We start from the raw sequence: 27,461 nt of genomic DNA on the forward strand, positions 1-27,461 counted from the left end.
TCTCCCGAGGGATTATGATGGAGTGGCGGCGGGGTGCCAGGGGTTCTTACTCCAACTGGAACTGTACCTTGCCACCGTAGACCCACTCCCTCGGGAGCGAGAGGGTGAGTGTCTCGCGTCTCTGCCTCACGGGTCGTGCTCTGGAATGGGCGAACGCAGTCTGGAATGGCCCAGACTCAGCGAAGGAGCACTACCCAGAGTTTACCCGCCGTTTTCGTGCCGTGTTTGACCACCCTCCAGAGGGCCGAGCGGCGGGAGAACGACTATTCCATCTCAGGCAGGAGAAGAGGAGCGCCCAGGATTACACGCTGGAGTTCCGGACCCTGGCTGCAGGATCTGGGTGGAACGACAGGGCCCTTATTGACCATTACCGGTGTAGTCTCCGGGAGGACGTCGCAGGGAGCTAGCATGTCGGGACACCGCTCTTTCCCTGGATGAGCTGATTGACATGTCCATCCGACTGGACAATCTGCTGGCTGCCCGCGGGCGTTCTGAGAGGGTCCTTACGTTCACCACCCAGCACCTCGCTCCCATTCCGATGGAGTTGGGAGGGGCCGTGCCGAGGGGTACCGGAGGAGGAGGCTCCCCCTGCACCAGCTGTGGTCGGAGAGGACACACGGCCGATCGGTGCTGGGGGGTCCGTCTGGGAGTCGAGATGGCAGGCGGAACGCTTCTCGATCACCCCAGGTGAGTCAGCACCAAACTCACCCAGACTGGGTGAGTGGGAGGGGTACGGTCCGGAGGAAAGGGTGCTGGGTACCGGTGGGGGACATTTTAGATCCGTCTATGCTGAGGGATTTCCATCGCCTCCTCCGGATCGCCCTGCACCCGTCCTCCGGGTCGACCTCGAGGCCGGTGTCGGCGCGCTGCGGGAGCGCGCGTCGAAGGGGGGTACTGTCACGACTCCGACCGAGGCAGGCTCTCCTTCCCGTTCGGGTGGCGCTCGGCGGTCGTCGTCACCGGCCTATTAGCTGCCACTGATCCTTTTCTCCCCTCCTTATGTGTTTATTGGTTACACCTGTTTTGTATTTGTTGGTAATTAGTTGGGCTTATCAGTCAGCCGGCCCGCCCCGTTTCTTTGTGCGGGATTGTTAGTTGATAAGCGTGGTTAATGTCCATCTACGTGTGTACGTTGGTACTGGACTGTTTTCGTTCCCCCCGTGTCTGGGGAGTTTTTATTGAGCACCCAGTGTTTAGAAGGTGGCCTAAGTTTCACAGTGTTCATTAAAAGAACATTTGTTATTGCACCCTCTGTTTCCTGCGCTTGACTTCGCACTCCGACACCCAGTCCTTACAGTTATGTCAGGAGAGGCCAGAGAGGCTTGTAAACAAGCCTATCACAACACTTTCTGTTTTTAAGTCGTGCAATGACCTCATGCACAAGAAGTAACACAGGATGTGAGCCGAGGGGAATAAATGGTCGCCGATTTCCTAGATAGTACAAAAACTGAAACACAAGTTTATTTTATGTGAAAACTTTTGAATGGGGATGATGCATCTGTTATTCAACTTGAACTATTTTGTTGTGCCAAAATTCAACAGGGTAAAGTGTTTAGTCATGTTCATATCTTCAAACTATAGCAGGGAGATGATTGATTTGGCTCAGAAAAATGTAACACTTCCTTTTGGCATTAGGCTATCAACAGATACACTGCACTATATTTGTTTCTCTCCTTCTAGGATTCAGTGAGGATTTCATTACTCAAGCCAAACATAAAGGCAGAGTGTGAGTAAACAGCATCTCTATGTGAAGACTGAGCTCACTGTTTATGCTCGCCAGGATTAGGGTTTCCAATGGCAAGCCACAAGTATGAGTCAAGCCCAGAGTCAAACCTTCTGTAGTTTGATGGTTACACACAAGTCTCACTACAGTGGCACTTTAATGTTTTTCTCTGGTGTTCTTTTTTACATCAGAGGTGTGTGATGGCCAGCCCAAAGATAATTGTTTTAGTCAGATACGTAGAAGTGGAGGAGTTCTATTTGTACAGTGGGCGAAGGAAAATCCTTTCGCTCTCCACCACGTATTTTGTCAATTGAGCATTTCCCTAGCATAGCTGGCATAACAGTTGTCAACATGTACCCAGACACTCTCATACAGATGCTGCTCAGCTCCGGCTATACTGCATCCTACATACAGTAAGAATATGGCCAATATAGTCTTGTTCACCATCTGTGTAAGTTATCATAGAGAGCCTAGCAAGCGAGGATGTCAATGTGACCAACAGTAGTACTATTGCATCAGTGAAGTTTCGAGCCTACATCATTCTAATCGTACCTACATATGTGGTATTACCTGTGGAACTACAGCTAACTTACGTCTTGGGTTGCTAGGCTTGACTAAGCCTTTATCTTAATTGACACCAAAAACACATGTCTAATGGAAGCCACATTTTATCCAATGGTATTGAATTACACCATTACACTGTTGAAACTAAAACATTCTAGAGATGGGTTGAAGATCTACACTAAAGATGTTAAATTACTGTAAATGAAATGTCACTTATTTTATTTCAGGGTCAAAAATCCTCTACAGACAAATAAAAAGGGAAGTTGGCCTAGCTTATCCCGTGAACTGACATAGTAATTCCTCGTCTTTAGTCTTTACTTGAGTAAAGTCACAGGTTTGTTGATTGCACAATATCTGTGTTGCATCATTGTCTGGCACTGGCAGAATGGATCCTGTAATTTAAAGAACACAATCAAGTGCTGGAATTCCCCTGGGTGCAATAACTGGTCCTAATGAATCAGTTCATCTGAGAGCCATACATGCAGCTTATTCAGGTACTTTACCGAAAGTTCAGATAGTCACTCTGTCATGTGGCAATTATGTCAACCCTACACATTTCTAAATGTTCTGAACAATTACAACACCTAAACATCCCCACTTATACAGAGTGTGCTAGTCTGTCTTAAAATAAATAAGAAATCTTGTTCAGCCTACTTACAGCATTGAGGTTATTGTAGAATGAATTATTAATAATGAACATATTGTATATGAATTAATTTACATTTATCATAACAGATTCATGATATATATAATATTATATTTAAAATTATAGCCTAAAATTCTAGTCCAAAATATATTTAGCAAAACTTGTTGGATTGAATGAAAAAAGAACGTCCAACGTGTATCAAACATTGTTTCATTTTTCACAGTCACGTCGGCCTACTTCTAAATGTTGGGAGTGACATTGTTTTTGACATTGTTTTTTCCACTCCAAATGAAGTTGTGTGATTGGTCTATGGGCAGGGATGACGTCAATGAGTGTAGAGGATTTTCTTCTAAAGAATTATGCCATCGGCGGGACAGTCTCTCAAGTGTGAGTGCGTAAAACAGACGCGTCTTCAGAACGTATCGCTTTTATAACTAAATACATGGAAACAACTGGATGTTTTACTTAAAATGCTTTATTTAAAAAAATAGTTGTGTTTGAAAGGAAGTTTTAGATTTCTACACGAGGTTGAAGTTTGAATGATAGTCGCTGGAGTTTGGAGTTCCATGATGATCTTCGATTTGACGTTCATGAAATGTTCGGTAAGAAAATAAATCATGTATTATATAGTATTCTATGTTGTTGTAACATAGCCTATATGTCCTATCAAGGCCACTTTGGTAATGGGATTCCTTGTAGTTTGAACGATACAAAGTAACTTTTACTCCGGCTGGAATAGTACCGATGGCCCAATGCTATGCAGATTGAGTACCTAAGCTACTTTATTTAACCGTTTACAAACGAAGACTGACGTTTACCTGAAGTTTACAACTTGCTCTCGGGCGAGGGGCCACGCTCGAGCAGCCGCTCGCCGCAGACTCGAGATACAATAGGCTAGGTTACAGCAATCTCAGCCGTCCGTTCTCTACTCCTTATTCAACTATAACTTTCGGTAGTCTCTCAAGTTGTAGCCCACTGCGAATGAACATCATTGCGTGATTAATGCTGCGTATTATCAGTGGTGTTTGTTTGTTTACTGGGAAACATTGTAACTATTCATGTACAGTATTGAACGTTTATACTGTAGGCTACTTAACTGTACATGTGTTGTATAATTTTGGCCCCTTCCCCCATGACAACAGTCACCATCTGGTGCGGGACATGATCCCACCCTATTAATTCAGCCCCCAGGCATCAGCACTGACTGTCTGGGACATTGGATCAAACCATTGCCTGGTTGGTTGGTCTCTACTCAAACAATTTGAAACACTGGCTAAATGCTTGTCATGATTTCATGATATGATTGTGTGGCATTTTTCTATTGAATGTATAGGCTAGTTATTACCTTGATGTGAATGGGGGTACATATACTTGTTAGTTTGTACCTACATTTTAATAACACCTCACTACAGTTTAGTGTCGATCAATACATGGTTTAGCACCTCTTTACTTGTAGTTGAAGTACAAAGTATGTAGAACTCATGGTATGCAGAGAAATGTGGTCTGCAAAATATTCCAGCGTCAATATTACTGAATACAGTACTGTTGAAAAGGAATTTCAACTGTCCTAGATCCCTAGGTCACAGACAGACAGACACACACACACACACACACACACACACACCCACACACACACACACACACACATGCCTATATATTTAATAGAGTCGTAGCTAGTCCTGCCAATGTAAAGTTTATTCCACACAGAAAGGGCCATTCAGTGCTGTGCTGTTGTTTTTTCCAGCCGTGCAGTGCCAAAACCTGACACTATAAATATGGCATCAGTAAAACCTGAAACACTTAACCTCGGATAAAAGACCCTTTGGGTTTTCCACGAAATATACTGTTGGAGAAATTCATAGAAATAAATATGTTGGGATTGTTTTTAAATGAGTGACAAACTGAAATAACAACCAATTTGTGAGTCATTTTCATGGAAATACAATTCATTCAGTTATTTATTCATTTATTCATTTATTTCCACATTGGTGGTATTTTCTTTATTGTTGTCAATTGGTTAAATTGATTGATTGGGTAGGGTTAGGCTACATAGAAGGCTTTTCCACCACTAAACAGCAAATACCCCAGTGTTAAATCAACACTGACAGTGTTACATTTTAACATTGGTCCAGTGTCTATATGGGTCCACACTTTTCAGTGTTAAATTAAGACATTTGCATATTTCCAAAGAGTGCCTTTGGAAATACCAACCATTACTGTATTGGTTAGTGACCAGAGTTTGTGAGTGGAGCGTGCCCAATTTGACTGCAGCGTGGAGCAAGATTCCCAAAGGCTGGGGCTTCTACCTTCTCGCCCACTCCAAGCTCACTTCACGAGCTCACGCCATACCCGCCCCAGCATGCATTTGCAGTCTACTTGTGTGCTGCTATAGTCCCTTGTTTTAGCTACTGTCACAGAGTTTGCTAAATATTTTCATAAAGAAACTGATAAAACGCACAGGTGCTAAATCAAGGTGACTTACAAAGATGAGGACCAAGAGCAAGAGAGGAAATGTGGTGATGTAGTGTCCACAACTAAAGAATCATTGTGTAATCTGAAAAGATACGTATCCCAAAAGCATGCTACATGCACATGCTAAAATAAAGGAACGAGGTGGGTAGATAACTAAGTGTGTCATTGTAGCAAAGTATTTATAGACTAAAAATCAGATCGCTTAAACATTTAGTTCATTTTCGTTCTATTATCTATACAATAGGCCATAATTTTCTCACGTTCAAGGGGCTTTCTGTTTTAAATGAGTTATTATGCCTAAAAATCTTTAGGCCTACCTATAGAAAAATAAAAGAACAACTCTGCATCTCTGCCCAGAGTGGCCAAAATGGTGTTTAGCATCCCCAGTGGCTCTGCAAGTGTGGAGAGGATATTCTCCGCTGCTGGCCGGCTATCCAGGCACCATTGCATGAGCCTGAAGCCACAGACTGGCCAAACTCGTGTTTCTAAACATTAATTTTAAAAATGAATTTAAAGGCACAAAAGTTATTTTTAATCTAATTCTAATTAAGCCACAACCCACCACTGGGTAATAATAACCACTGTATGCTCTCATTGGCTGGCCCTCGCTTCAAATTTGTCACCAAACCCACTGGCTCCAGGTCATCTATAAGTCTTTGCTCGGTAAAGCCCAGCCTTATCTCAGCTCACTGGTCACCATAGCAGCACCCACCCATAGCACGCGCTCCAGCAGGTATATTTCACTGGTCACCCCCAAAGCCAATTCCTAGTTTGGCTGCCTTTCCTTCCAGTTCTCTGCTGCCAATGACTGTAACAAATTGCAAAAATCACTGAAGCTGGAGAGTCATATCTCATTCTCTAACTTTAAGCATCAGCTATCAGAGCAGCTTACAGATCATTGCACCTGTACATAGCCAATCTGTAAATACCCCATCCAACTACATCATCCCCATATTGTTATATCTTTTTTTGTGCTCCTTTGCACCCCAGTATCTCTACTTGCACATTCATCTTCTGCACATCTATCATTCCAGTGTTAATTTGCTAAATTGTAATTATTTTGCCACTACGGCCTATTTATTACCTTACCTCCCTAATCTTACTTCATTTGCACACACTGTATATAGACTTTTCTATTGTGTTGTTGACTGTACGTTTGTTTATTCCATGTGTAACTCTGTGTTTGTCAGAGTCCTTAAGGAAAGGTGGGTTGGAGTCAGGCGCAGAGAGCAGAGGGTTCGAATAAATTTATTATTATCCTGGGAAAACGGTCACGCCAAAACACACGGCGCATCAACTGACCGGCCCATACACAGAACCCAAAACGTCCGGGAAAGCAACATAAAAAATGTACATCCACACACTAACAGAAAATTATCCCGCACAAACCTAGGCGGGCCTAACAGGCTTAAATAGACAAAAATCAGGAAACACAATAAGAAACAGGTGCAACTAATAAGACCAAACAGAAAAGGAAAAAGGTATCGGTGGCGGCTAGTAGACCGGCGACGACGACCGCCGAGCACCGCCCGAACAGACAGGGGAGCCACCTTCGGTAGGAGTCGTGACAGTGTTGTTGTTTGTGTCACACTGCTTTGCTTTATCTTGGCCAGGTCGCAGTTGTAAATGATAACTTGTTCTCAACTGGCCTACCTGGTTAAATAAAAGTGAAATATAAAATAAAATAAAAATATGTGTAATTTATAGATTAGAATGATTTAATACAACAAAATGTTGTTTAAATGCTGAGGGCTTTATGTCCCTACCAGCCTATTTTGTCGCACTCGCAAATGCTTCACAATTTATTTCTTTGTAGGCTATAGCCTTGAAATAATTGAAATAATAGAGCCTAAATAATTAATTTTCATTCCTTCTTAGGCTCCATGTCTGGCTCCTGACCTATTTAGAGTGTTTATATGCTGTTTAATATGACATATAGCCTATTTGAAATTATGTCTGCTTCTTACATTCCAATGTTTATTCAAATACTTCTCATTCAAATCCATATGGTTTGGTTAATTGGTAGGTCCAGTTATTCATAAAAATAGATGGGTGTTGGTTAAATTGATTTTAATGAATGGAGTGAATTTGGAGTGGCAGATGTTAGACGCTTGTAAGTGTTAGCTAACGTTAGCCACCTAGCTAGAATTCGTAACATGCTGTAACGTAGACGCAGGGAGTCAGGAAACAAGTGCTGTGTGAGTTTAATGACAACGAATATAGGATGAATACAAAACAAGAGAAGCGTCTAATAAGGAAACATAAACAATACTACCTGATGAATGACAGAACAGAGTGGTAGATAAATGGTAAGTAGTCAAGGTAGTAATGAAGTCCAGGTGTGACTGATGATGGGGTGCAGGTGTGCGTACTGATGGTTGCCAGGTGTGTGTAATGATGGGTTGCCAGGACCGGTGGTTAGCAAACCGGTGATGTCGAACGCCGGAGCAGGGGAGTGGGAGTAGACGACGCCGGCCAGGACGACGGCCCTGAAGGCGAGGAGCGGGCCGGTCGGCGAAATCTCAGATGATGTTGGGATCTAGAATGTCGTCCAACGTAACCCAACAACGCTCCTCTGGACCGTACCCAACAGGTACTGGAGCCAACACTCACGACGTCGGGAGTGGGGAGCTGTAATCTATACGTCACCTTACTTGGCTCATCGTGCTCTAGCGACCCCTTGTGGTGGGCTGGGCGTTTGCAGACTAACTTCGGTCGTCAGTTGAACAGTGTTTTCTTTGACACATTGGTGTAGCTGGCTTCCGGTTTAAGTGGGCAGGTGTTAAGAAGCGCGGTTTGGCGGATCATGTTTTGGAAGACGCATGACTCGACCTTCGCCTCTCCCAAGCCCGTTGGGGAGTTGCAGCGATGAGGCAAGATCGCAATTGGATATCACGAAATTGGGGAGAAAAAGGGGGTAAAAAATAAAATAAATAAAAAGAAAGAAATGTTACACTGAAAATCAACACTAGGTAACACTGGACAATTTGCTGTGTACAATCTAGCATCCGAGGTTGTTTTGGACAGAGTAACCTAATCATCACATCCAAGTTTGAAGTCATGCATTTTTCCGCTACTTAGACCAAATTGCTTCTCTCTCTGGAGTGGCGATGTCATTGTTTATCTCTTCTGTAAACGACAGAAACTTCTGAAGTCTTCTCGCCAGTCAATGCTTGTTGCTAAGGGACCGCGAGCAGACTTTCAACCCCCCTGATCAAGCGGACGCTCAACCCCCCCAATGGTCCTCCCTCGACTCCATTGCAAATGACTGCAGTGTACTTGCCTGTCTCTTCAGTAAACTTCCCGTGTAGAAAATACACAGATTTACAGATTATTAGGGGCATCAATCTAGTCATGCCCAGCCCGCACTCATTTACACTAAATGTTATCTGTGGTTTGGTTTACTTTACTACTGGGTGTGGGTTCACACAGGAAATCACTCTCTATCTCTATGGGCAATGAAGGAAAAGACAACCATCAGGGAGGCCTATTTATAGGCCTACTGCTTCTATATTAGTAGAAGTACAAGTTCAACAGTGTGACTAAGGATAGGATCCACTATTTGTCACCAAAGCTACTTCATGCTATGTATGGTTCACAATTATAAGTCACATAGCAAACATATAGGCCTAGTCTAAAATTATACAACTTTAGAATATGTCTCTTATATGATATTGTCTTTTATAATACTGTCTCAAAGATACAAACCATGGAACAGTGAAAGGAAAGAGTACCAGGCTGGCACCTCTTACATTCCATTGCAAGCACTGGCGTTGATAGAGTAGAGAAGTCACATGCAGACTACAGCCTACAGTATGATGCAACCCCAGTGCAAGACTTTTAATCAGAGGGCAGGTTGTCAGTGTGGTGGTTACACTCACTCACAGGTCTGACTGATCGGTTCTCAGAGTTCATATCAAACCTCAAAACGTAAAAGGAAGGATGTGGTGGGAAGGTGTGATCGTGTTAACATTTTTCACTCTATCATTTTTATCACCAAGGACCAGAACAAACAGAGTGGCGGTTTTTAAAATGTAGGTCATTGAATAGACATTCAATGTACATCTTTGAATCACACCTGTTACTGTAATGTCCTCAGTGAAAAGGGTTGATAAGGACTAGTGAAGGTGACGTGTTCCTCTATTAACTACTCATTCATTCCAGACATACAGTCAAATATCTTAACCACTTACAGCGCATGACCAAAACTCGTTTACCTGTTTAAAATGTAATATGACGTCATGTGTTGACCAAGTTCATCTGGAAATACACCTGTTGCCAACACCTTATGCATAACTCAGTTTTCTGTTTACTGTAGCCACTGTAGACAGACAGACAGAGAGACAGACTGCAAGAGTGTCACCTGACATAGCTGGCATTTATGACTTAACCTGAGGAACATGCCAAGACATGTTTGATATAGTTGAAGTTGCTCTAACATTCTCAAATTGGTGCCTTCACTATTATTAACTGTTATTGATGTTAGATTGATGTGTAGCTCTGTCACATTAGTGTTCATTATGAGACCTAGACCTATCTGTTTGATGCAGTTGTTATCCAGCAATTCTGTCAGGATTACCTCTTACTCATGGAACACAGATAGTGAACCTTGTACTTTATTTCATGGTACATCAGTTACTAGGTATTTACTAAGAAATTACTTAGGAAAATGGTAACTAGATAATAATAACATTAACTACATGGTTGTTTCTTTGAGATTCATTAACCTCCTATAGCTCAGTGATTTACTGTGAAAATAATGCATTTCATTGACTACTAGTTCAACTAAAGTGCATTCAAGAAAAGTCAGACAGTTTGATGTCTGAATTATCACCAGTCTGAACACAGACATCCAGAAACACTACCTAGGATGGCATGTCCTATCATTGACAGTTGCCACACTTCTGTTTGAAATTTGAGTTCGAACTGCCTCAAAGGTGTCTCACAACCCTGCCAAGTCCTCTATGTATTTTTCCCTCTCAGATCTTATACCAAATAACGCAAAAATGTTCAGAGGATGTTAAACGCGCCCCAACCTTTGTCCATAGGGTGGGATAGTGTTTACAAAGACATAAATCACACGTTGAGATGGTCACTTAGGCCCTATTGGACCAGACACACAGTCTGAATTTTTATGGATAAGACTATAAACTATCCAGTGGCTTCAAAGAGCTTTTTATTTGGAGACACCCTGTTATGGCACTAATGTGATTGTCTTTGGAACAAGGTAATGGACTCTCTAAAGAGATCTGTTTCTCTCCGTCTTCCCTTCTCTCTATCTCGCTCCACACTCCAACAGCCTACCAATAGCTGTGTCATTCCTTTCTAACTTGGTCAAATTCAATACATGGGTTGAAATGAACTTAACTCTGCTCGAAAAATAACAAAATGTTACACTCAAGCTATTAGGTGGCATTAAGTTGGGTATCTACAGTGTTACCGTGAAGCTAGTTTCACAGAAGGTAAAACTAAGGCTGGGCAATACGGACAAAAATTTATATCTCTATTTTTTTGTTCACAATATATACAGTATCAGTCAAAAGTTTGGACACACCTACTCATTCAAAGGTTTTTCTTAATTTTTTCCTATTATCTACATTGGAGAATAATTGTGAAGACATCCACTATTAAATAACACACATGGAATCATGTAGTAACCAAACAAGTGTTAAAAAAAATCGAACTATATTTTCTATTTTAGATTCTTCAAAGTAGCCAACCTTGCCTTGATGTTGAAATCAAGTGGCCTACCTTATTTCTCAGAATGAGAAGGAGTTGCCAATTCCTTTTTAGAATTGTGTTTTATGCGTATTGCACATTTATTAAACACAGACTAGACAGCTAGTATAACAGTATTTGGCAAAAATGCTGCTAGTGGTACATGATACCCCAATGCCGTGCAAACTGAGCATTCATTTTCCAGAATCAATGTTCATTGATACTCTCATTTTAGTAGTGTATGCTCTGCACTAAATTTGAGTAGTTGAGATGTAAAAGGGTCTCGTTAGAAAAGTGAACATCCTCTTACAGTAAAATCATTTCTCAGTGTGTTTCGGTGTCCATAGGACCGATTTCTGTTGGACCAAACCTCAAATGCAAATAGCGAGTTGAAACCGCTTGTCAGAGAGGAAGATGTGATCTTTCAACTTTGTTGACGTAAGAGGCAGGGGGGGGGGGCTTGGTGTGTGTGTGTAAACCATAGAGGAAGAGGCGAAGGAAGGTTTCACTCTCGCTAAAATCTATCCAAAATAAGTCCATTGCGTTTCTATGGGCTTATTTAGGACCTATGGGCTTATTTTTTCCCGCCTTTGGTACAACGACTTCCATTGTTAGGCCAGAGATGGGCATCTCGTCATTATACAGTTGAAGTCGGAAGTTTACATACATCTTAGCCAAATATATTTAAACTCAGTTTTTCACAATTCCTGACATTTAATCCTAGTAAAAAGTCCCTGTGTTAGGTCAGTTAGGATCACCACTTTATTGTAAGAATGTGAAATGTCAGAATAATAGTTTATTTATATTTCTAATATATATAAATATTTATATATTTATATGATTTATTTCAGCTTTGATTTCTTTCATCACATTCCCAGTGGGTCAGAAGTTTACATACACTCAATTAGTATTTGGTAGCATTCCCTTGTTTAACTTGGGTCAAATGTTTTGGGTAGCCTTCCACAAGCTTCCCACAATAAGTTGGGTGAATTTTGGCCCATTCCTCCTGACAGAGCTGGTGTAACTGGGTCAGGTTTGTAGGCCTCGTTGCTCGCACACGCTTTTTCAGTTCTCCCCACAAATGTTCAATGGGATTGAGGTCGGGCTTTGTGATGGCCACTCCAATACCTTGACTTTGTTGTCCTTAAGCCATTTTGCCACAACTTTGGAAGTATGCTTGGGGTCATTGTTCATTTGGAAGACCCATTTGCGACCAAGCTTTAACTTCCTGACGGATGTCTTGAGATGTTGCTTCAATATATCCACATCATTTTCCTACCTCATGATGCCATCTATTTTGTGAAGTGCACCAGTCCCTCCTGCAGCAAAGCACCCCCACAACATGATGCTGCCACCCCCGTGCTTCCCGGTTGGGATGGTGTTCTTCGGCTTGCAAGCCTCCCCCTTTTTCCTCCAAACATAACGATGGTCATTATGACCAAACAGTTCTATTTTTGTTTCATCAGACCAGAGGACATTTCTCCAAAAAGTATGATCTTTGTCCCCATGTGCAGTTGCAAACCGTAGTCTGTCTTTTTTATGGCGGTTTTGGAGCAGTGGCTTCTTCCTTGCTGAGCGGCCTTTCAGGTTATGTCAATATAGGACTCGTTTTACTGTGGCTATAGATACTTTTGTACCTGTTTCCTCCAGCGTCTTCACAAGGTCCTTTGCTGTTGTTCTGGGATTGATTTGCACTTTTCGCACCAAAGTACGTTCATCTCTAGGAGACAGAACGCGTCTCCTTCCTGAGCGGTATGACGGCTGCGTGGTCCCATGGTGTTTATACTTGGGTACTATTGTTTGTATAGATGAACATGGTACCTTCAGGCGTTTGGAAATTTCTCCCAAGGATGAACCAGCCTTGTGGAGTTCCACAAAAAAAATTCAGTCTTGGCTGATTTCTTTAGATTTTCCCATGATGTCAAGCAAAGAGGCACTGAGTTTGAAGGTAGGCCTTGAAATACATCCACAGGTACACCTCCAATTAACTCAAATTATGTCAATTAGCCTATCAGAAGCTTCTAAAGCCATTACATCATTTTCTGGAATTTGCCAAGCTGTTTAAAGGCACAGTCAACTTAGTGTATGTAAACTTCTGACCTTTCTTGAATTGTGATACAGTGAAATAATCTGTCTGTAAACAATTGTTGGAAAAATGACTTGTGTCATGCACAAAGTAGATGTCCTAACCGACTTGCCAAAACTATAGTTTGTTAACAAGAAATTTGTGGAGTGGTTGAAAAACGAGTTTTAATGACTCCAACCTAAGTGTATGTAAACTTCGGACTTCAACTGTATACAGATATCTGGTGTGAATGTGGAGGTGCACACAGCACAGAGGATCGAAGGAGACTAGACCAAAAATACAATATGAGCACAAACGGACATAAACGCTCATAAAAAGTACAAATTACAAAACCTAGATTCTTGCGACACAGGCATTTGGAAAATCGTGCAAATACATTCAACATATCACCCAGCCCTAGGTCAAACTCCTACTCAACAAGAGGGTGATTTTGAAAGGACCTTTTCAGGTCAATGTTTTTGTGTAAAGCTACGCAACAATAAACCTCACAGAATTCCCCCTTGCCCCCAACTCCCACCACACACATGCATGCACATACTGGTACGCACACTGGATGTGTTGAAACATAAAGAGTCGTTAACTAAAGGACACTGGTTTGACTCTTTACCACAGCTCTTAGATATTTCAGCCCACTTCTTTCTCACACTTCATCAAGGCACTAAGTCAGATGTATTGTGGTCACTCAGGGCATCATTGTCAGTTGTGTTAGCAACCACAACTGTTTGACTTTGAGCAGGAAATTCACAAAGGTTGTTGTCTACCTTTTGTACGAAGGTAAAAGTCAACTAACCTAACCTGTCACACACTGTAACCCAGTGTCACAGACACACACACACGTACAGTACACACGCTGTGCTATGGCACAGTAATCAGTGAACCCTACTCCGATGAGGAAACTGAGTGTGTGTGTCTTGGAGCTGTGGCTTCCTTGAGTTAAAAATAACTGCCAGAGCGGATACGACCTAGTGGCTCTCGGCCCGGGCCAGGCTTGGACTAGGAGGACTAGGACTAGCCATTGAGAGAGAGAGAGAGAGAGAGTGCAGTGTGGAGCTGAACCCGGCATGAAGCCTCGGCATTGTCTGGGCCTTCCTGTACACCCTGGGAGGAGGGGGACGCACCGTTTCACATGCTCCCTACTGATACGCTGTGTCTGTGTGTCTGCATGCGCGTCTGATGGTTGATACTGTATGTGTGGCATTGAATTTTGGTGGCATCGTGTCGTGTATGTGTTTACATCATGTGTGTGTTTGTGCGACTGTGCATGCTTATGTGTTTTGTGGTTATTGGTGTTTTTGAGGGGCTTTATGTACTGCACTGTATTTGTCTGTGCAGTATATAACATAAAGCCACACACTCTTACCCCCAACAAATATCGTAATGGTATGCGATAGTGTCTGATAAAGAATGCAGCTGTGGTGGGTGAGTGACTTGTTGGTAATGGTACAAGCTGTGATGTACCATACCCCAGACCCCTACCACAGAAGAAGTACGTATACAGTATGTCACTCTGGTTTATTACTGAAAGACATATAACTAGAGCATGTCTTCTCCTCCCAGCTTCAAAAGATATTCTGGATTTATCTCTCAAGTAGAAGAAGAGTTCTTCAGCATCTTGTCAGGGTTATCTATGTGGGTTTGAATGGTCAAGTATCTAATTTGGGCTTACTCAAGAGTAATGTGAGTCAATTTAACACACTTTCATTTAGAAATTTCCAGATGTAAAGAGGGAGAGAAAGTAAACTAAAAGAGTGGTGTGTCATCAAAACATCAAAGGATGCATTTCAAAATGATACACTGCCATGAGGAATGTTGCTAGTATATGGGTGCACACTATCAGTTAGACATGTAATGATATACAGTATTGTACATTTGGCTACAGGGCAGTGTTTTTACTAATGGTATTGAAGGTTACCTATTATTTACATGGTTATACCGGTAGGAAAGAAAAGAGTGCAAGAGTCTGAACAGACTAAAAACTAGATAAGTTGTGGTTTGTATCTTGAATAACAGTCAAACTGAAAACCTAAAACAAAAAACAAGTACAAGTTGCCTTTCAGTTTTGGGCTTTCAGTAAATCAAGATGCAAACCACAATGTGTCTTGTTCTGAGTCAGGTACTTTGGAATCTCTTAGTGAGTGAGTGAGATGAGTAATACTTGAATGTTGCCTCGAGTGACGACTTCGACCTGTAATATACAGTGCCTTCAGAATGTATTCACATCCCGTGACTTAATCTGCATTTTGTTGTGTTACAGCCTGAATTTAAAATGGATTAAATTGAGATTTTGTGTCAATGATCTACACACAGCAATACCCCATTATGTCAAAGTGGAATTATGTTTTTTTTATGTGTACAAATGAATTAAAAATGAAAAGCTGAAATGTCTTGAGTCAATAAGTATTCAACCCCTTTGTTATGGCAAGCGTAAATACACTGAACAAAAATATAAACGCAACATGCAACAATTTTAATGATTTGACTGAGTTACAGTTCATATAAGGAAATCAGTCAATTGAAATAAATAATTACGCCCTAATCTGTGGATTTCACCTGACTGGGAATAAAGATATGAATCTGTTGGTCACAGATACATAAAAAAATAAGTAGGGGTGTGGATCAGAAAACCAGTCATTATCTGGTGTGACCACCATTTGCCTCATGCAGCGCAACTCCTTTACATAGAGTTGATCAGGCTGTTGATTGTGGCCTTTGTAATGTCCCACTCCCCTTCAATGGCTGTGTGAAGTTGCTGGATAGTGGCGGGAACTGAAACACGTCGATCCAGAGCATCCCAAACATGCTCAATGGGTGACATGTCTGGTGAGTATGCAGGCCATTGAAGAACTGGGACATTTTCACCTCCCAGAATTTTCTAATCAAATCTAATTCTATTGGTCGCATACACATATTTAGCAGATGTTGTTGCTGGTGTAGCGAAATGCTTGTGTTCCTGTGCTGGCATGGTTACACATGGTCTGCAGTTTTAAGGCCGATTGGACATACTGCCAAATTCTCTAAAACGACGTTGGAGGCGGCCTATAATAGAGAAATTAACATAAAATTCTCTGGTAACTTCTCTGGTGGACATTCATGCAGTCGGCATGCCAATTGCACGCTCCCTCAACTTGAGACATCTGTGGCATTGTGTTGTGTGACAAAACTGCACATTTTATAGTGGCCTTTTTATTGCCCCCAGCACAAGGTGCACTTGTGTAATGATCATGTTGTTCAATCAGCTTCTTGATATGCCACACCTGTCAGGTGGATGGATTATCTTGGGAAAGTATAAATGCTCACTAACAGGGATGTAAACAAATTTGTTCACAGCATTTGAGAGAAATAAGCTTTTTGTGCATATGGACAATTTCTGGGATCTTTTATTTCAGCTCATGAAACATGGGACTAACACTTTACATGTGTAAATTCAGGAGTAAAAATTTGCTTAATAAGTCACATAATAAGTTGAATGGACTCACTCTGTGTGCAATAATAGTGTTTAACATAGTTTAACATGGTTTTATTTAACCTTTATTTAACTAGGCAAGTCAGATAAGAACACGTTTTTATTTACAGTGACGGCCTACCAAAAGGCAAAAGGCCTCCTGCGGGGACGGGGGCTGGGATTAAAATTCCATAATAAATAAATATTGTCAAGCCTTGATCAGTTTCTCCTATCCTTGTGCTTGTCTCTACCCCACTCCAGGTGTTGCCCCTCTTCCCAATTATCCCCTGTGTATTTATACATGTGTTCTCTGTCTGTTTGTTGCCAGTTCGTCTTTTTCGTTCAAGCTAACCAGCGTTTTTCTGTCAGCTCCTATTGTTTCCCAGCCTCTCTTTCCTCATCCCCCTGGTTTTTGACCTCATCCCCCTGGTTTTTGACCTCTGCTTGTCCTGACCCTGTACCCGCCCGCCTGAACTCTGCCTGTCCCTGGCCCTGAGTCTGCCTGCCGTCTTATACCGTTGCTCCACCTCTGGATTACTGAACTCTGCCTGTCCYTGACCCTGAGTCCGCCTGCCGTCCTRTACCTTTGCCTTACCCTGGATCTTCGACCCCTGCCTGCCTTGACCTGTCTTTGCCTGACCCTGTTGCGACAATARACATTGTTACCTCGACAGTCTGCACCAGGGTCTTACCTTGATTCCTGATAAATATAGGACAAAACACACATCACGACAAGAKAGACAACACTACATAAAGAGAGACCTAAGACAACAACATAGCAAGGCAGCAACACATGASAACACAGCATGGTAGCAACATAACATGGYAGCAGCACAAAACATGGTACAAACATTATTGGGCACAGACAACAGCACAAAGGTCAAGAAGGTAGAGACAACAATACATCACGCAAAGCAGCCACAACTGTCTGTAAAAGTGTCCATGATTGAGTCTTTGAATGAAGAGATTGAGAGAACTGAATGACTACCTCATCTCTGTACCCCACACATCTGTAAGGTCCCTCAGTCGAGCAGTGAATGTCAGACACAGACTGAACCACAAAGACCAGGGAGATTTTCCAATGCCTTGCAAAGAAGGGCACCTATTGGTAGATAGGTAAAAATAAATAATAAAGCAGAGCATGGTGAAGTTATTAATTACACTTTGGAGGGTGTGTCCACCCAATCGCTACAAAGAAACAGGCGTTGTTCCTAACTCAGTTGCCGGAGAGGAAGGAAACTGCTCAGGGATTTCACCATGAGGCCAGTGGTGACATTAAAACAGTTACAGAGTTTAATGGCTGTGATAGGAGAAAACTGAGGATGGATCAACAACATTGTAGTTACTCAACAATACTAACCTAAATGACAGAGTGAAAAGAAGGAAGCCTGTACAGAATAAAGATATTCCACAACATGGATCCTGTTTGCAATAATGCACTAAAGTAAAAGTGCTAAAAATGTGGCAAAGAAATTAACTTTATGGCAAAGAAATTAACTTTATGTCCTGAGGGGCAAATCCAACACAACAAATCACTGAGTACCACTCTTCATATTTTCAAGCATGGTGGTGGCTGCATCGTGTTATGGGTATGCTTGTCATCAGCAAGGACTAGGGAGTTTTTCAGGATAAAAATAAATGGAATAGGACTAACACAGACAAAATCCTAGAGGAAAACAAAAGGCCAAATATACACTGGATTTGCTTACCAAGACAACATTGAATGTTCTTGAGTGGCCTACTTACAGTTTTGACTTAAATCAGCTTGAAAATCTATGCCAAGACTTGAAAATAGCTGTGTCTCAATGATCGACAACCAACATGACAGAGTTTGAAGAATTTTCAAAATAATAATGTGCAAATATTTTACAGTTCAGGTATGCAAAGCTCTTAGAGACTTACCCAGAAAGACTCACAGCTGTAATTGCTTACAAACTGTGATTCTAACATGTATTGACTCAGGGGATTGAATACTATGTAATCAATATATATTAGTTTTATTTTACATATATATTTTTACAAATGTTAGAATTCTTCGTCAACTTTGACATTACAGAGTATTTTGTGCAGATCGTTGACAAAAATGAGAATTAAATCCATTTTAATCCCACCTTGTAACACAACAAAATGTGGAAGAAGTCAAGGGGTGTGAACACATTCTAAAGGCACTGTAGTTCCTCAGGAAGTTGTAAAACTGACCTAATATAGTTAGTATAAGCAATTGACCCACAATAAACTACTTAACATCAACTTTTTCAATTTCAAAACATCTGTCAAACTGTGATTTTGGCGTGAACTAACCCCTTAAGTGTCTCTGCACTCAGTGTTTCTATCTCAGCCTACCTTCTTCTTAGCAGTACTTTCCTTCACTAATCTGAACCTCCATATCAGGGCCTGTTTTCTTCATCCGCCTGTCCAGTTAATCTGAACGGATGGGTGTACAGTATCCCCACTAACACGTATTTCCCTCCCAGATAATGGATGAGTGGCTAATGGGAAAGGCATGATCGGGATACAGACGAGGGTCAGGGTCCCACTCCCCAGGGGTGTAATGAGGTACAGCCTGCTGCTCCTTATCAGATATGGCTCTGATTGAAATCATCTGTTTTATATCAAATAAAGTACATTCTGACTTGACCCCTCTGCTGTGTGTGTGTGTGTGTGTTTCCCACCCCCCACTCTCCTGAGATAATGAGGCTCACTGTACGACCCACAGGAGCGGAATAAAACCCTCTAAATGCCACATTGATAACCTGCTCAGCTGAAAGGGGGTCCTGTCATTCAGTAATAAATACAACTTCAGTGTACACAGTGGCATATGTCGAGTGTTCCAGGGCAATTTGGAAGTACCCCTGGCAATGACAGGAACTGGATGAGAGTAACTGCCACCGGACTGGGGGACAGTGAGGCTCACAAAGGCTGCAGTCCATTCATTCTCTCTCTCTCGCTCTCTCTTTCTTTCGCTCTCTCTCTTTTTCTCTTTCTCTCGCTCTCTTTCTTTCTCTCTCTCTATCTTTCTCTGTTTCTCTCTTTGCCTCTCTCTCTCTGCCATGTCCAGGCCAGGATGTCTGCTGTACTGTACTACACTTGAGTATTTAGTATTGGTGGGCTGCCAGAGACAAGGGATTGTGGCTTTAGGACTTGGAGGGCTCTTTTTCAGCACTGAGGTTAAGGTGGCCACTCCGGTCCTCTTCCTTATGAAACTCTACCACATTGTGGCTGGTCTAAGAGTGTGTGTGTTTGTCTCAGTGTGTGTGCGCGCATGTGTGTGCGCACGCAAGCGTGTGTTTGGTTTTACTATCCTTGTGGGGACCAGAAGCGCTCTCAAGGATAGTAAAACAAGGAAAATTCGGACAAGTGGGGACATTTCAGTGGTCCCCACAAAGAAAAAGGTTATTTTAAGCTTAGGGTATAGGGTTAGAGTTAGGGATCTGGGGTTATGGAAAATAGAATTTTGAATGGGAATTAATTGTTTGGTCCCCACAAGAATAGTTAACCAATCGTGTGTGTGTCTGTGTGTCTGTGTGTCTGTGTGTCTGTGTGTCTGTGCATGCATGTACTGCCCAGTGTTTACATAATCAGGCCAATACCATTTAAAATGATTTCTTGAAATATTTTCAATACATTTTCATATTTGTAGCTACTTTTTAAGTAAATACCTGCAGTCAACTTGTGCAATACGTTAGGAGATAAAGCTGATTGCGTTCTTCAATTTACCTGTCACATTATTGTACATTATGAAGCTTACCATCGTTCCCCAGAACAGTTGAGCCAGTCACGTGTTTGTTTGTAGATAGCGGAACGGAGAAAGCAGGAGCAGTGGAGTCCAGCTGTGTATTAACAGGGGTCGTGTTTTATATTGAAAGTCAACAGTGTTTTTTGCTTCAATAGAGTGATTAGGGTCATGCAACTATAGTTTTCCTTCACAGAAAATACATTAGTGCACATTTGGCAGAAAATAGCTTCATTTTCATCAGATGACAACAGAAGTGCAACGCTATTTTTTGTAAAAAAACGATGCATGGCCATTATATGTCTAATATTCATCATAGAAAGCCAGCTACATTTCCTAATGTTTTGCTTAAAGTTAATATTGCATTTTACCTGAGAAAAGTAGGCTACACCGAAAGGTACTGGAGAAAAGTAGGCTACACCGAAAGGTACTGGAGAAAAGTAGGCTACACCGAAAGGTACTGGAGAAAAGTAGGCTACACCGAAAGGTACTGGAGAAAAGTAGGCTACACCGAAAGGTACTGGAGAAAAGTAGGCTACACCGAAAGGTACTGGAGAAAAGTAGCGCTGTCTGCTGATAGAATGCCCCGTTTGTTAATTCTCCTCCGTGTGGAAAAGTGCAACTGAAGCACAGAATTAGCATTTTGGTAATATTTATTTTACCTTTATTTAATAGATGCCCAATGGGCTTTTTTGTGGGATTTTTTGGGCACCCCTTGTGTACTAAACCGGTAATACCGTAAATCCCGGAATGAGAGAAGGGCGGTATGATGATATGAAAATCTGGTTAACGCCCAGCCCTAGTAACTACAAGGAAATAACCAGTGTGACATGAAAGTGCAGGCAGGTACACAAAAGGTGTGTGAAAAGTGGTAAGGCCTGTAGTCAAGTGTACAGGTAGCTGTAATGTTGGTCGATCAGGTTCTGAGGCATAATTTAAATTGTCTGCATTTAGAACTCAATACTGAATAATATGTATGTCTACTACTCCGTTTCATACCAAGAACTTACTGTACAATATGGAAGTCATTTAGCAGAATAGACAGAGTTTTTCCCCAATTCAAACACTTGAGCAAACCTCAGTCACACAAGAAACTCTCTCTTTTTAATGGCCATGGCTCAATGGGAAACTTTTTAATGGCCATGGCTCAATGGGAAAATTCCATTGTTAGATATTCCTCCTCCCCATAAAGTGACCTTTTTCCTCTTTGGGGCGCCTGTAAACTGCTGAGACAAGAACAGGTTTGTCTGTGAGGTTGGGATGGCTGCTGCATGGAGGAATCTAGTGATCCACAGGCCCAGGAATGCACTCAGACAGGATGTTATGTCACTGCTCAGCAGCCCTTCGTGTGTGTGTGTGTGTGTGTGTGTGTGTGTGTGTGTGTGTGTGTGTGTGTGTGTGTGTGTGTGTGTGTGTGTGTGTGTGTGTGTGTGTGTGTGTGTGTGTGTGTGTGTGTGTGTGTGTGTGTGTGTGTGTATTTTCCAGTAGCCACCTGAGGGGTATACTACTAAAGTTGGATCAAGGAGTTGGCTATCTAACTTGCCTAAAAATTCTGAAATAACATTTCTGGGGGGATAAGCTTGAAATGGGCGTGGTCTAAATGACTCAACAACCAAAAAGTTTAGCTTTCTTAATTAACCAAAAAATCGAGTTATTTCTGCTTGTTTATCAAAGTTAGAGGGCTAACTCATTGATCCGGCTTTGTAGTATACCCTTCAGGCTTTTGATTGGGAACATAACCATGGTTACATGGCTAAGCAAGCCTGATTACTGTTTGTGGTATTCGTCATGGTTTCACTACTTCTCTTGTCTATAGTGTGCTTCCAATGCACGGCTCAATCTCTCCTCCCTCTTCCCTGGTTGTGCTTTTCTCCTTTTTCTATCTTTCCCTCTTTCACAAATGCAAAATGCACACATGCATGCTGTCGTTTTCCCCTTCTCCTTCTTTTTCACACGGCCTCAGTCCTTTGCTTTCCCCCCTCTCCCCTCCCTCACAGTCACACATTCAACTCTTTAACTCCCTCTGTACAATCTCACAAGCTGTTAACCCCTCTATCTTTTCCTCTCGCCCCCTTCTCTGTCATTCTCTCTTTCTGCCCCCTCTTTCTCTCACTCCCCCCTCTCTTTGCCTCTTCTCTCTCACTATGTTTGGATAAAGCTAAATGGTGTGATTGTGAGTGCTCTCCTGGTCGTCGGCCCCTTCGCTCTGCCTCCCCGTGTCTGTGGAAAGTCTGACTTGAGCAGAGAGAGCGGGGAGAGGGGGTGGGAGGGGGGAGAAGGAGAGAGCCAGCAAAAGGCTCGGCGGGTGCACAGCAGCGCTGCACCGGCCAGGAAACTCCTTGTGAACAACAAGGCATGGCCGCCTTCCACAGATCCAAGTGAGGAACGACAGGAGCTTAGACTCAGGAGTCAAGTCTGTTTGTCAGGAGTCAACTTCAGTCTGTAAGGAGTCAACTCTACTGTAGTCTTACACAAGTCAACTGCAGTCTGTCAGGAGTCAACTCCACTGGTTTCCCAGGAATTCCATGTAACCCACCATTTGAGTAGTCGCTATGTTCATCCACTGTCTTTGTACCAGAAATCTGTGATTTCAATACGTTATGTTATTTGACCATGGGAAAAATAAAAGAGCTATTGTGTAAATATTGTGGGTTAGATTGAACTGAGCGGTGGGTTAGATTGAACTGAGCGCTGTGTGCCAGTTATGGGGGTGGTGGGGCACGGTGGGGTCTACGAGAGAGAGACAAAACCTACCAAAACTAGGCCGCTCATTTACACGAGGAGGTGTCGCATTGCTTCCAAGGGGCTTCGTGGTGGTGTCGCATGTCGGCCCAGTCAAAGCGCTGGGGTTTTAAGAATGTGGGTCATTTGATGTAGAGGTACTAAAGTGTGTTGTTTGCCGGTGAATAGGACCTTCTCACAGTGACAAGGTGAAAAGGCGTGTGAACAAACACCGGTGCCTTTGGGCCACACTAAAGTGCTCCGCTGTATTCTATTCTTGAAGTGTCTGTCTGTGTATGTGTAATTTTAAAAAATCTATGCACAGTATACATATTTATATTTTTGCTGGTTTAAAATCCGATATTATTGAATAGAATGGTATTGCACTCCACCACATAAAAAAAAAAAAAAAAATCTGTTTTGAACTTTTATGTTTTTATCTCTGGGATCTTCTCTGAACCCCAGAACAGTGATGCCACGTGACCTGGCCATTCAACATGCCTAGAATCCTACTTCAACAACTGTATTGAATGGCCTTAATTCAACATTTAACATCAGTATATGGTGTAAACTCTGCATACATACACATGTTAGGTTGTTTTCTAACTCCAGCCTGCTCTCCTAATTGGCTTTCCTCTGCAGATGTTCAGATCAGGTGGTTCATATTAGGACCCAGATTGCTCACACACGGTTTCTTATGAGAATATAAACTCTCTTCTCTCCCCGCTCCCATGCGGGTGGGCGAGTGAGTGTTTATATAGACTGGTAATGTGAACCTCTCCCTCCTGTATGATATGAATGGGAGCAATCTCTCTCTCTTTCCCACTCTTTCTCTCACTCTCTCTCTTGCTGCACTGCCCTTTCCAGGTCGTCATTGTAAATAAGAATGTGTTCTTAATGGACTTGCCTGGTTAACTAAAGGTTAAATAAGTAAATTAAACTTTATCCATCCCTGCCTCCTCTAGGTGGTGGTGTTCCTGCTGTGCTCAGGGCTGGCGTGCTGTGGGGCGGAGCACAGTGGCGTGTTGGCGGCCCAGTGGTCCGGCGATGACAGGAACCGAACGCAGCAACACAAAACCTGTCTGGAGAACCAGCAGTACCTCCATCAGGACCTCTGCTGCCTCAACTGCCAGGCCGGTAAGGAGAACCCTGGCCCAAAACCTGATCTAGAACCCAAGCGAGAACTTTGGTTATATACACTGCCAGGCTATCAGTACAGGCCAGCAGAATCAGAGCTACTAGAACCTGATCCCGGAACCAGAACTAGAATCACACTTTATAAACAAAACATAGAACCCAAGCTAGAACCAGTCCTTATGATACATTATCAACAGGCCTTCCAGAGAGGAGGGAACTCATTACTCTGACTCTAACATTATTTGAGTCATGCCAACTATGTGAGGATAGCAGAGCAGAACAGAACCTATGCCCAAGCTAGCGGCAGGGAACCCAACCCAGGCTCTGTAACAACACCCAGTAGTAAACATTAAGGGAGGGAGTAGGGTTTCTTTTAAAAGTTGTGTTACTAGTTGAAATAGTCCCATTAAAACCTAACCACTGCGTTACTGATGCCAGCGCTGTGGAATGAGCCATGGATATTATAGCAACACTAGCACCATTGCTAGCAGGCTACTGCTAACAAGCTATTGCTATTTCCAATTAGATGACCCGTTTGGACCTTTTTAGGTCAGTCAGATAGGAAAAGGCAGAGACCCGTTTGGACCTTTTTAGGTTAGTCAGATAGAAAAAGGCAGAGACCCATTTGGACCTTTTTAGGTCAGTCAGATAGGAAAAGGCAGAGAGACAGACTGCGCTGCCTCTATCTAGCTAGTTAGTCAGGAATGCCAATGAACTTTTCAAGCTTTTACTCTGTACATTTCTCACGTTCTCTCCTTCCCTCTATCGCTCTCTCTCTTTTGGGTGTGATAGTATCGGTCTTTTCTCTAAACACATGATAATCAGGTGCCTAAAGCATGTCATGCGTGAACGGGGCGGGAAATGTTACATCACAACCAAGAAAGTAGACGCAAAACCACTGCAGTAGTATATAGTTTGCATATGCCATGGCTACGTGTCTCTGTTCCAGTATTAGACATAGGAAAAGCACACACACATGCATATACTCTACCACCATCACAACACACACAAGCACACCACCCCTTTGTCTTACTCGAAGAAATGCTTCAGGCTAAATATGTATTTTGACCTCAATAAGGTTATTGTTAAGTATTAATCAAACAAATAAACAGGCTATAACAGACTATTTCTGTTTGTAAAACTTGTATTGATTGATGGGTTTATTGATGGACAGGTACGTTCGTGGGCAGGGCGTGTGACCGGGACATGGAGCAGGGGAGATGCTTGCTCTGTCATCACGGCCACACCTACACAGAACACTCCAACGGGATGAACCACTGCCTGCCCTGCACGCACTGCCGCAAGGGTAATGAAGTCCTCTGCTGTTTATTTGTAGTCCTGTAAAAGGACAAACAGTTACCTGTTACCTGGCCTCTTTTAGCTGTCCTTAAAGAACTGTCTTACAACAAGTTTGTCGTTAGAAGAAGAGACTCTCCATTTCACATGAAGTTAGCTATTAGCTAACCACAATGTCTCTCTCTTGTATCTGTTGCCAATTCATAAACTATTAACCAAGGTAGACACCAATTCCGGGAGTCTACTCATGGAGTATTGGGCATTCACAGTTTAGCTTGATAGACTTTTGTTCCAGAGAGTGCAGAAGAATACATGGTCGCTTTCTCCCTGTCCTCAAAGCTCCATGATAATTTGATACAGTGGTATTACATGGCGTACGAGGGTGTGCCTGTCTTCGTTTTTTTCACACAAACTCAATGCAGAGTGTGTGTTACCTGTCTCAGGAGAGTCGTGTGTGTGCGTAAGTTACCTTGCAAAGGAGTTCGGTGTGTCTTTGTGCCATGTGAAAGGCCTGACCCACTGAAAGGAGATAACTGTTACAGGGAAGGGACATGTTTTGTGCTGTGAAAGAGCTTTAATATGTACATCAGTATACATACATATCTCACAGTAAACATTAGAAAGATTAGTAATAATAACTTAGTAATATATACCATCTGAAACAGAACTGAAAATAAACTGTTACCTAAATTATTGAATGTATGATACAATATATATATATATATATACAAATATATGTGGACACCCCTTCAAATTAGTGGATTCGGCTATTTCAGCCACACCCATTGCTAACAGGTGTATAAAATCAAGCACACAGCCATGCAATCTCCATAGACAAATACTGGCAGTAGAATGGCCTTACCGAAGAGCTCAGTGACTTTCAACGTGGCACCGTCATAGGATGCCACCTTTCCAACAAGTCAGTTTGTCAAATTTCTGCCCTGCTAGAGCTCCCCCAGTCAACTGTAAGTGCTGTTATTGTGAAGTGGAAACGTCTAGGAGCAACAACAGCTCAGCCACAAAGTGGTAGGCCTCACAAGCTCACAGATCAGGACCACCAAGTGCTGAAGTGCGTAGCGTATAAAAATCATCTGTCCTCGGTTGCAACACTCACTACCGAGTTCCAAACTGCCTCTGGAAGCAACGTGATCACAATAACTGTTTGTCGGGAGCTTCATGAAATGGATTTCCATGGCCGAGCAGCCGCACACAAGCCAAAGATCAACATGCGCAATGCCAATTGTCGGCTGGAGTGGTGTAAAGCTCGCCGCCATTGGACTCTGGAGCAGTGGAAACGTGTTCTCTGGAGTGATGAAACACGCTTCACCATCTGGCAGTCCGACGGACAAATCTGGGTTTGGCAGATGCCAGGAGAATGCTCCCTGCCCCAATTCATAGTGCCAACTGTAAAGTTTGGTGGAAGAGGAATAATGGTTTGGGGCTGTTTTTCGTGGTTCGGGGTAGTTCCAGCGAAGGGAAATCTTAACACTACAGTATACAGTGACATTCAAGACAATTCTGTGCTTCCAACTTTGTGGAAACAGTTTGGGGAAGGCCCTTTCCTATTTCAGCATGACAATGCCCCCGTGCACAAAGCGAGGTCCATACAGAAATGGTATTACGAGATCGGTGTAGAAGAACCTGACTGGCCTGCATGGAGCCCTGACAGCAACTCCATCGAACACCTTTGGGATGATTTGGAACTTCAACTGCGAGCAATGTTCCAACATCTAGTGGAAAACCTTCCCAGAAGAGTGGAGGCTGTTATAGCAGCAAAGGGAGGACCAACTCCATATTAATGTCCATCATTTTGGAATGAGATGTTTGACGACCAAGTGTCCACATACTTTTGGTCATGTAGTGTATATTTAAGCAATAAGGCCCGTGGGGGTGGGCTGTTCTTAGGCCCGACGCAACGCGGAG

At 42.6% G+C, this 27,461-nt stretch overlaps 1 protein-coding gene across 1 annotated transcript in view; it reads left to right on the plus strand.

Moving 5' to 3' along the window:
* The first annotated feature begins 3,305 nt into the window (after positions 1-3,305).
* The window catches only part of LOC111961715 (tumor necrosis factor receptor superfamily member 10B), a 34,479-nt gene continuing 10,323 nt past the window's right edge, over positions 3,306-27,461 (plus strand). Inside the window, exons 1-3 of the mRNA XM_023984185.1 lie at positions 3,306-3,535; positions 24,071-24,242; positions 25,417-25,548. Coding sequence (XP_023839953.1) covers positions 3,473-3,535; positions 24,071-24,242; positions 25,417-25,548 — 367 coding nt within the window. The 5' untranslated portion in view covers positions 3,306-3,472. The remainder of the gene's footprint in view (positions 3,536-24,070; positions 24,243-25,416; positions 25,549-27,461) is intronic.

This window comes from Salvelinus sp. IW2-2015, linkage group LG4q.1:29 (assembly GCF_002910315.2).
Source record: "Salvelinus sp. IW2-2015 linkage group LG4q.1:29, ASM291031v2, whole genome shotgun sequence".
Taxonomy (NCBI): Eukaryota; Metazoa; Chordata; class Actinopteri; order Salmoniformes; family Salmonidae; genus Salvelinus; species Salvelinus sp. IW2-2015.